We start from the raw sequence: 11,179 nt of genomic DNA, 5'->3' as shown, positions 1-11,179 counted from the left end.
CTCTCTCTCTCTATCATATATATATATATATATATATATATATATATATATATATATATATATATATATGATATTTCTCGTAGTGAATTAACTGGTTAAGATCTTTTGACCAGATTTGGAACGGAAATGGCATTAAAGTAATGGAAGCACTACTCTTTCTTTCTTCTTCTCACGATCAAGGAGGCCCAAGCAAGGAGAAGAAAGAAGGAGATGGCTTCTAGTACTCTGATACTGCGGAGGCATTGTTGCTTCTCCACTTTCTTGGCGCTCATCTTCCATTCCCTGAAGAACGCCAAGCGCTTTGTTAATGGATGCGCACCTTCCTCACATCCCAAAACCACCAGAGAGCAGAACAAGAGCGAACGGGCAACAGAAGTGCATCTAAAAGAGGAAGAGGAGGGCGAAGATGATCTCTTCGAGATCAATTTAGAGGTTGTACCTAGAGGAACAGATGATCAATATTTCCTGAATCCCACCATGGCAACTGTTCATTTTGCAGATAATGATCGAGTCCTCCTCGCCAATTGCCTTTCTTCTGTGTTGGAACTCTCAGCAGCAATTCCGGTCACCAACGGCCGAGCACCACCAACAATGGCTGTGCTGCCGGCGATTATGGCAGGATGGATCCTGCAAGAGGATTGCGACAAACCAAGGAATTCCTCGTTTAGGAAGATGACCAGCAACATCAAGCGATTGGTTTTCTTTAACCATGGAAAACGATTGTTACGTCGACCGGCCGCATGAGAGCTGCACCAACGGCCGAACCGGGCGGCATCTTTCTACACCTTTCGTGTTCGTGAACGACTGCATCAATGTGAATTCATGGTGGAAGGAGTTGGTGCAGAAAGTCTCAGATGATGTATGAAGCCCTTGGCTTCGTCTATGAAAGCAAATGCTCACTTACACCGGCCTCGGAGCAATCGTTTCACCCGTTTGGAAGAAAATGATTCACGCAAGAAAAAGAAACTGATGTTTGTAAGGGAAAAAAGAAAAAATTTCCACATCAACATGGATAGAATTTTGACAAAATGTAGATGCAACTCTCTGGCCTCCGACTCTCATCATCAATATATCTTCATGTTACTGTCTACTGATCACTATAGCTATTGTACAAATTATGTTCTTATTACATATGCGGCGAAATCATATGCGAGCGGGATTAGATCAAGGGGGGCTATGATTCTATTCAATAATAAAATCGTGTATAAGTGGAGCCAAAATTATTTCCAATAAAAAAGAACATCAGCATACAAGTGTCAACTACTAAAATGAATCATGCCTGTCTTTGGACTTATGATACACCGAAAAATACACCTGCCAACTAACAAAATGTATCGTATCGTAAAACATATTGTGATTCTATGTTTAACAGCCCCAAGAAAATCAAAACCCACCAACTAAAACGATGACTCCATATAATACAAAAAAGTAATAAAAATCAGCACCATTACAGTTCAAAAAAATAAACATTGAACCACCACAGTGAAACCGACTACGATCCTAATTACCACTGTCAAATATCAGAGCGAGTAAAACTTCCCAAGTTCTAGAACCCGAGAAAATGGGAACGAACTAGGAAATACAACACAAAAAGTTAATGGGCTGGTGGGTAACGCACGCGACGCCTCACCATCCTAATTAATTCTAAATTCTGAATTTGTGCTTACGTTTTATTATATGTAAAGTAATTTTTGAACATTTTCTCTAGTGAGAAGATTAAGCAGTATTTTCTTGACCTAAGTTCTCGCCTCCCCCCTTTAACAACCCCAGCCACCGCACTGGAAGGTTGGTCGGCTCCAGACAGGCCAACACCAAAACACTACCGCAATGGGTCTGTCTGCATTTGTGGGAGAACATATTATCATCAGCATGATCTATATATATATATATATATATATATATATAGAGAGAGAGAGAGAGAGAGAGAGAGAAGCTAAAGCCGTCCCTTCATATAACACAAATCATTCACATGTAGAAGTTGCATGAGAAACCATGCAGCGTGCAAAGTGCAATCCAAAAACCTGGCTTCTGAAAACAGGCATACATATTATAATACACATATAATAGACAAATCTGAAGCTGAAGGATCTTCCGTTTTCCCCATGAAAAACAAAATAGCAACTCACCAAGATCACCACCCTACTAGCAAATTCCTTCAAGCTCTACAGCTACATACAGTCCACACCTTTCCCCAAAATGGATAAAGATCAGGCTTCCCTGCTCATTCTTCAGGAATAGGCGCATCGGGAACCAGCTCCATGTTCATCTCCTCATACTTCACACCCACCAGGTACCTGATGCTCACCTGGTATGCATGCCCATAACAACCACATAAATCCTCTGTCATTCACTACGTTTGATCTAGAAAACTTTGTTTTGAGCGGAAAAAATATGCACTAGAAATCATTGAAAATGTACAGAAGCATCCCCAGTGGTGCCATTAATGAGAAAGCATATAAATATTGTTGAGATCCGTAAAACAGGAAGAGATGGGGATAACAGCACAATAAACATTTCACAAATGTTGCAAAATATCTCAAACTTCAAAGATGCTGAAAAATATGGGTACTCTAGCATCTAAAAGGTTATCTGGATATATTTTTATATACCTGTTTTGGATCGTATACCGCATACTCGTTGTATTCCAAGGGGCTATCCTTTTTCCCAGATGGAATCAAACGGCCGCAAGGGACTAAAACGTCGTTGTTCCACTTGAAGTGTCCAGCCTCATCCGGCTTCTTCTTCCCCAAGCCCTTTACTCCTACCTTCTGCTCTTTCAGAGATTTCGTGTCCTGTAAGTATCATACCAAAACATTGTCAAGACTTATCGTGCACACATGATACACTCTTCACAGTCTTTGGACTAAGCTGAGCAGGATCACTTCACTGAGCAAATTAAGCTCAGGCATTACCGAGCCTCTAAAACTGGACTAAGGGGCAGAACTTCATACCAGCAAGCTCAAGATATGAACAATTCAGCAGTCATCAAAGTCTCATACTCACTACTTTACCTTGTTACTAAAATTTCGATGAAAAACGGTGGTGTCTTTGAGTAACCACAGCCTCAAATACTAATGAAATTTTGTTGCTATCAACAAAATTTTGTTCCGGATGTAGTCTCCCTTATGAGTGCAATCAATGACACTAAAAATAATAATAATAACTGCAGGTGCACGAAAAATTACCCCAGGAATACTAGAAATTTCAATGATCTTGTCTCCAAGTGCAACCACAGCTAAGACCAAGAAACCATCTGGCCGATCGACCGCAGTAAATCCATATCTTGCTGCTTCAGCCGACGCATCTGAGCAAATGATAGCTTCACCAAACTGAAATAGAAGGAAACAGCCATCATCATGGAGCGCTGAACATAAAATTCACTGTCATATGTCATGAAACAATAAGGACACTTTTGTGTGAGTTTGGAGACTGACCATGTAGCCAGGAACAGGAAGAGTGCAGAGAGCAGGCAGGAAGCCCTTTTGTAGATGCCTCAGCAGGTTGGAGGTCCTAGTGCCTAACCCCAAACCAAGCACAAGTCAGATCCAGAATGCAGTCGTCAAACCACAAAAATCTTAGACCCAATGAACTGAACAACTGCAACTCGAAGGGCTTCTTCAGTTCAATGTAATAGAGGATTTTCACAAGAAAGCTCCTATTCCTTTTTCAGGATGCGACACAAACAATCCTACTGAGAAATAAGAAATGGTTGTCTTGAGCATGGAGTAGAAGCCTTTATGTTTCAAGAATGAGGATCAATCTAGATAGATAAGCATTTGCACAGTTTGTCCCAGGAAATTCTGACTTCCCCAAACCCTCGCTACGCAGAACAACGATGTAGGACTATCTTCAGGTTCTAATATGAAAATCTGCTTTGCAGTCAAAAATCAAGGACTCACCACACCATAACAGAACTTTGTTTGGCATTTTCTTCAAGTCATCCAAAGATGGGGAGGCACTTGATTGCACTTTAAAGATGTTGTCAACGCTAACCCCATAGCTCTGCAAGCATAGCAAGTGTTCAATGAGCAGGAAAATATGATCTTCATTAAGTTCTGCTGACTCGTGTTTAAGCAAAGATCACCTAGACAAGGCTGCCAACACCGAGGTCACTTAACAATAGCAGTCCGCTCAGGATTATACATCAAGAAGTTACGAAACTTGATGTATAGACAAGGTCCACAAGGGTCAGGTAACTTGAGATTAACAGACCCTCCCTATAAAATGCCAGTGAACACTAGACAATTTTGCTCACGACAGTATATCTAAAACATAAGGAGTGATATTTTACAGATTAGTGCCTGGTGTATTATATACGTAGTCAACATCAGTCATTTCCTTTGCAACCTCAGCAAGTGAAGAAGAAAAAGAGACCTCAAAACCATGTCAACATGAAAATAATATAAGAAGAAGAAAATATCACTAAATTCAAGCGACAGCTGTTCATCTGGTCACCTTTTTAATGCTCCTTTGGTTCCACTCTTTCCATATCTATCTAAGAAAACTTATTTTGAAAGAAAGAAACACTGGAATTTTCTTTCCACAAATTATATCCGAGAACACCCAATTATTTACAGTGCACGACCAGGCCAAAGCGCCAAAAAGTTTCACAATGGGAGCAAAGGGAAACCTATACAACACACATATTCAAGTCTTGATTTATTAGACTCATGGTTCCTGAGAGAAACATATAAGCAATTCAGACCGATAATAAGAATTATAATCAAATCATCACTGAGGTTTCTCAATTCATCAAAAAACTCCAACTGCTTACTCAGAACGACAATTGGTGATGACCAAGACAAGAACCATCCATATATGTGTGTGCGTGTGTGTGTGTGCTTGTGAGAGAGAGAGGGCTTACCACATCCTCGAGCCGGAATGGCTCATAAGTGGTATCCAGATACTTAACAATCAACTGGTAATCCTCCGAATTTTTGTCCAATGGGCTAATGGAGCAACCCAACTTTGTGAACCGATCATATAAAGGATCATCCACCGTTGCACCGGTCATATCCCCTACGACCAAGGACGCCACCTTGATATCCCTCAAGCTCTCAAGAGCAGATGCTCCCTGTAAATCAGCAAGATGGTTGAGACCAAGAACCTACTCCCTCGGGATCGCCCATCCGTAAGAAATTAAAGGCGATCAACGGGTCAAGCTTACATGGTCCGCGAGTTCGTGAGGATCTCTGATGACAAATGGCCTGCTTGAGTGCATGAGAGTGAACCATTTGTTGCTTAACTCTGCCCATAGCGCCTGCTTCCTCTCCGAGGATTCGGCGGCGTTCAGCTTCTCAAGAAATTCCCCTAAAGCCTCTTCACCTGCAATACAGTATCTGGTGAATGGAGCGAACATAGTGAGATCGAAGATGCGATTACGTATCGGCTTATACAAACTGTTGTCAGAATCTGCAAACTAGAAGGATTGATAAAATCAGTTGAAAATTGGAATTTTATAGGGTCATGAGATTTTTTTGAGAAAATAATTTCTAATCAAACCATTAAGGTAAAATCTGCAAATAAAAAGGCAGAGACGATAGGCCAAACTGAATCGAATCAAAAACTGTTTTGGATCAGACTAACATGAAAAAAAAAATCCAATGAAACTATCAAATATTTAAAACTAAAGATCATAAGAATGCAACCAACAAAAAGAAAAAGAAAAACGGCTGATATCTAGTAAAAGAATAAAAGTATCATTTACTTCGTTTCTCCTCCTAAAAATAGTGTGCAATTGGTAGGTTTGACTTAAAGAGAATACTATGCAATCTGTGGGCTCAAAGCCTCATACCCATTGTTCAACTACTTTTAGTTAAGAAGGAACTGAACATACAGGTTCTCATTAGTGTAACCTCTCTCCACGGGCACAAGAACGAATGTTTTACAAGAAACATAAAGCATACATCTGTGTAAATGCAAATCAGTTAGCATTCCACTCGGCAAATCCGGAACATCATATCCCATTTCCATCACGGCGTATCTGCAAAACTTATACAAGTCAGTAAGCTGTGGCACAGATATGCTAGAACAATGTCTGTCTCAAGATTTAAGAATCAAGACTCTCGTTCAATGCTGTGAATGCAAGGGATTCCCAATTTGCTGAAACGAGATCCAAGGATCTCAAGTTATTGGAAATCTTAGGCATGCTTAGAAGATAATAAACAGCGAATATGATCAATTACTTGTAGACAAGTTGGCTGCACAAAACTTTCATCAAGTTGGCCACAAAAGGGTCCAATTTGGTATGTAAGGCGGCGACCCCGAGCTGTCGGAGGCCCAAACCGCCATGTCGGACATCCATTCCATCATCCTGCAACACAGACGTGATAAGGTCAGCCATGATTCTAGCTTAAGGTGGACAGCTTTCGAGAAGGCATTTCTCAAACACAGGGTGCTCTGTTTCCTTCAAACTGATCCTAGAAGGAAGATCCTGACGTTAAAGAGCACGAGCTATGCAGACAGCAACAGCTGCAGAACTAAGCTTGTTACTTATATGACTACTAAATACTAACCACGTCCACTGGAAAGAACTTGTTGAACTGCTTATTGATCTTCTTCTCACGCTCCCATGGCTCGAACTCGTTACCAGTCAGCTCTTGGAAGAGGTTGGCAAATTCCTTGATGGCATCATCTACGATATTTGTTTTCACCCTTCTTCTAGAGTACACAGTGGTTCTTTCTTCCAACCTTTCCTCTGCTTTGGGGTCGTCCCCAGGACGACCCCTCTTGTAATACATATATAAGTGGTCTTTTGGCACCATGATAAGCTGCATGATACAATATCTAACAAGAACAAAGAAGCAACATTCAGAAACAGAACCATAAAATCCCTATGCAACACACACGTGGGCACGCGCTTGACTTGGAAATGCGTAGCAAACATGTACCAGTGCCAAGGCTACACACACATAACTAAGTTGCATGCACGCCTATACATTAATAAACACACATGTTTGCTGGTACGTGCACACACAAATAATCACATCATACGCATGTATGCACACACACACACACACACACACAAACACATGGCATGCACGCATGTGTCTCTGAATCTCTCACTGTCACACTGCACTTCGAGAACCTTACCAGTGGACCAGTGGCACAGAGAGGATGGAGGGGGAGGGGGGTAGGGGAGAGAGAGACAGAGACAGAGAGAGAGAGAGAGAGAACTCATTGATGTCACGTGCAATGTCACATTTGGTCAAGGCACAGTTATAGATGAGGCCGTCCTTCTCCAATATGTATCCCCCTCGCTCCTGCAACCTCGAGTCCTTGTGCACACCACGCTTCCCATACACCTTCAGCTGCGACCAGCATATACAATTCCCAGTGAGTCCTCAAACTCAAGTCTCAGATATCCAATGACTTCATAAGGAACAAGTTTCGACACCAAACACAAATCAAACCACCATGGAGATATCGAGAGAGAGTTACTGATCCTGTACCTCGGTCGCGAGGGACTCCAGAGCTTCTTCGCTAGGTTCTTGCTTGTCCCAAGCAATACCACGTCCCTCAGGCGCCAAATCAGACACAACATCGTAAGCTTCCAATGGCTGTTGTTCCTTCTTCTGAAGGCTCTCAATCAGCCACGCTTCACTCACAACAGGTATCCCCATTTCCCTGCAGTCGACAGAAAAGAATCCACCATTGTAAATATCACCAAGGATTTTACCCACACAAAATAACAGAGAGCAAATTGTTCTTGTAAACCAAAAAATCATATATCCAGAGGACTAACAAGGCTTCCGCAATTCTGCTTGAACCTCCTCGTTCACGCTCCGACGGAGCGACCACAAGGCAGCTAGCACCTGCACCCAACCACATAGCCAAAACTCAGTTAAGGCACAATACACACACACACACACACACACACAGAGAGAGAGATAGAGAGAGAGAGAGAGAGAGAGAGAGAGAGAGAGAGAGCGAGAGAGAGCGAGATGGAGAGATGAGTTCTCTCACTTACCTTTGACCGAGTTTGCAACCTTCCCACCATGCCTCTCAATCTCCTTCCGCCATGTCTCCTGCGCAAAGAAAACAACAGTTAACAGTAAGAACAGCAAGCCACAATTCCTGCAGGTACATGCACACGAAAACACATGCTGGAACATGCACAAAGAATCCAGGTAATGGCAGATTTTATGCTGCCGTGATGAAGTGCAATTGCACTCACGTGCTTTCGTGTCATTCGGCCGGATAACGCGATAACCATGCCGGAGAAGAGATTCCCCTGATCTGCCGAAAGATCTCTCTGAGGTCGCTGTGCCGGATCCTGGTTATCAAACCACTGCCACAAAGATCACTATGAGCTTCAACCATTGAAGGAAGGACGGGCTGGGCTCCAAGTTCATTACCGGTCCATGCGGCTTCACATTTTACCTGTTTGGCGGTCGGATCAAGCTCGAGCCCTTCCGGCAACTTCAACGGCTCAGGCTTCCTCTGGTCCTCCTTGGTGGTGAAAATACAGGAGCCCCACTCTGAGTAGGTACCAGTACACTTGTATTCCTTCCCGGTGCACTCCATCCAGCCATTGCACAATGGGCACCTCTTCAATGGCCCGTAGAACATCACATCCTCACTACAACATATCCATTAAACAGAAGGAAAGAAATAAAGGAAATGCTAAGAGAGTGTTACATAACCATATCCCTCCGGGCGTTTCATATGGTAAGGAAGATAAAGATAGTAAGAGAAAAGAAAGACTTGGAAGTGATCTCATCATAAAATTTAAACTCAAATAAAAGAAAAATCTGAACCTGCCCAAGTAGGGAAACCAAATCGGATTCTGATATACATATGAAAATATGACTTATTATAATAAGAGTGACATAGCCACTTCTTTCAAGTATATTTTTTCAAGTAAGAACTAACTTGCTTTAGCGTTTAAGGTTTAGAGAAAACTTTTTATTTGAGACAATAGTGACAAAACTGGCGTCCATGCGAGAAGAAGACGGCACTCCCTCATGACAGATCCTGATGCAAGTGGAGATCAGAGAAGGTAATTGAAAACGAGTATTAAAAGGTCGATCCCAATAGAAAACACGACTACCAAGTAGACATAAGTAAGCTGAACTTAGACTTTAGAATTTCAGATGATCCAGTTGCGGGTTCATGTGAAAATTTTCAACTTTGAACCGGTTACACCCGCAATTGATACAAGACAATCCGAGTCTACAATTTGGATATGGAACCCCATAAGGTCAGCAGGGAAGCAGATCCACAAACCCGACAAAGTAGTTGCAGAGAGTCACAGAATCCACAGAGGACAGAGAATTCGTACCATCTAGGAACGACGGCGTCGTCGGAGCCGGTGGGGTTCTGATCGCTGGCCTCGAGGATCTTCTTCATCTGCTCGACGGAGAGGTGTTGCCGCGCCGCCTTGCAAAACTCCCCGAATTCCGCGGCGATCTCGGCCGAGGACCGCCCCCGAGTTCGCTTGAGCTGCTGCCCGGACTCAGGCTCATGGCCCTTCTGCTTCCTCGCGCCCACCTTAGTGTCCTCCTCAGCCGCCGCCGCTCGAGAGTGAGACCTCGTCTCGGGTCCCTTCAAGAGGAACGTCAAGTGGTTACAGAGAACTCACCACCAACGCCATCACATAACTGCTTAAATTCATATAGCCAACTTGAAAAGAGAGACTGGAAGTAAAATCCTCCGGTTAATTTATCCACTGACTGGTCACAAGTGCTTCATGCGCAATTGAACACGTAAACTAAGTTCTCTTAGAACTACGTACTGATTATTAACAAGTTCTTAATAAACGTTTTACGTAGTTAAATATCTGTGAAGCTAATAAGAATTGATTAAAAATAAGATAATCCACCTTCCAACATCAACATCAACCATAACAACAACAGTAACAGCAGAGAAAGAACAAATACAGGCCCATGGTGTGAAGTGTGAAGCAGCAGCAGGAAAAAAGAAACAACTTCGAAGGTACTAAAGAGACAATAGGGAAGAAAGTTCGCGCCTAACTTAAGACAAAGGAAAATCACCCGGCTCTCCCCAGTTCCAACTCTTCCTACCTATATTCAAAGAACAAAGACCCACCAAAAAAGAAGGGTAGTTTAAATGCAGAAGAAACACCAAAAGGCAGCTGCAAGAAACCTCATAGCAGAAGAAAACCAACGTCCCTGTGTGTGTGTGTGTGTGTGGAGAATAACTAGAGAACAAGTGAAGATGAAGCCTGAAAGGCAACTCTCGAGGTCATACTAAGCAGTGAAGAAGCCAAGATAGTGCAGGGGAGGGAGGAAGCTCAACTCACCTTCATCTGGCGCTCTTGTCAAAGACAGTCGTCCCCTCAGAACACACAAAGATCTAAGAGAGAAAGAGGAAAGGTTGGCGGAGAAGAAACTAAACGGAGGAGAAGACGCCCAAGAAAATAGGCAGAGAAAAGGAATTATGAAGACAGAATGGTAGTCCGCTGCCAGGCACGTTGCAACGCCGCAGCCACCAGCAGCGGTGGAAGTCCCCAAGGTCTTCCACGTATGTTCTGTGTTTCAGACAGATGCCTCCGTTTTAGTCCCGGAACTTTGCAGAAGATGAACACTTGGCCTCTAGCTTCGCTCTTGCAACCGAATCAGGGGGCTCGAATACCAAATAGATCCAAGTTTTGTGAAGTTGTACAATATTTTCTGCCTGATACCCAATAAGGATCCAGCAACCCATTTTCTTCTCTTCTCTTTCTTCACTTGCTCGTGACCCGTCATGCTGGGCAACTCACACTGGTTGCTGGAGTTTCAGTCAAATGTGCTATAATGAAGTTCGAACTCATGATCAGATAGCTATATACTTGTTAGATATACCCCAATGGCCCTCTGGGTTGTGCTAACACTTGGGGTTTGATATTGATCTTTTTAATTTCTTGACCTTTAAAGATGATTTGGATATATCAACTAACATATAAAAAATTGTAATTGTTTGAATCGCATGCTGGTCGTTTTCTGGTTTGGATGTTTGTGATGTGCCTACTTTTGAAAAGATTTGAACGTTCATGTGCAGAATATTCTCCCCAATCTTTTTGTTTAACTTGTTTGCCTATAAGTTCTAGGTTCATGTGTCAGGATGACTCTTAACATATATAAAGAAAAGATCGCTCTTCTTTTGTATATGTCCAGTTATTTTCCCCGTATATATAAACTCTATGCGAAGTTAAAGCATGGGTAGCCGGCCGAAGTTC

General features: G+C 42.6%; 1 protein-coding gene across 1 annotated transcript; it reads right to left on the bottom strand.

The window, feature by feature from the left end:
- Positions 1-1,929: 1,929 nt before the first annotated feature.
- LOC116264290 (protein ADP-ribosyltransferase PARP3) lies at positions 1,930-10,709 on the bottom strand. The gene is made up of 18 exons (XM_031644425.2): positions 10,646-10,709; positions 9,284-9,578; positions 8,383-8,581; positions 8,177-8,290; positions 7,970-8,027; positions 7,745-7,814; positions 7,452-7,626; positions 7,177-7,310; positions 6,516-6,786; positions 6,186-6,313; positions 5,907-5,983; positions 5,168-5,325; positions 4,865-5,074; positions 3,900-4,002; positions 3,435-3,517; positions 3,186-3,329; positions 2,610-2,792; positions 1,930-2,305 (listed from the first exon to the last, which is right to left on the bottom strand). The coding sequence occupies exons 1-18, from the start codon at positions 10,707-10,709 to the stop codon at positions 2,222-2,224; spliced, it is 2,550 nt and encodes an 849-aa protein (XP_031500285.1). The 3' UTR covers positions 1,930-2,221.
- Positions 10,710-11,179: the final 470 nt, after the last annotated feature.

The sequence above is a fragment of the Nymphaea colorata genome, chromosome 11 (assembly GCF_008831285.2).
Source record: "Nymphaea colorata isolate Beijing-Zhang1983 chromosome 11, ASM883128v2, whole genome shotgun sequence".
Taxonomy (NCBI): Eukaryota; Viridiplantae; Streptophyta; class Magnoliopsida; order Nymphaeales; family Nymphaeaceae; genus Nymphaea; species Nymphaea colorata.
The sequence above is the reverse complement of the archived record's forward strand: the minus strand, read 5'-3'. Positions and strand labels throughout refer to the sequence as shown.

Bases quoted from the DNA above. Each gene is read 5' to 3' on its own strand.
- LOC116264290 (XM_031644425.2), bottom strand. From the start codon at position 10,709: ATGACGGGTCACGAGCAAGTGAAGAAAGAGAAGAGAAGAAAATGGGTT. The intron at 9,579-10,645 runs GTATCAGGCAGA...GTTGGTGGTGAG, and splicing joins GGTTGCTGGATCCTTATTGG to TTCTCTGTAACCACTTGACG. The intron at 8,291-8,382 runs GTAAAATGTGAA...TCTTTGTGGCAG, and splicing joins TTGATCCGACCGCCAAACAG to TGGTTTGATAACCAGGATCC.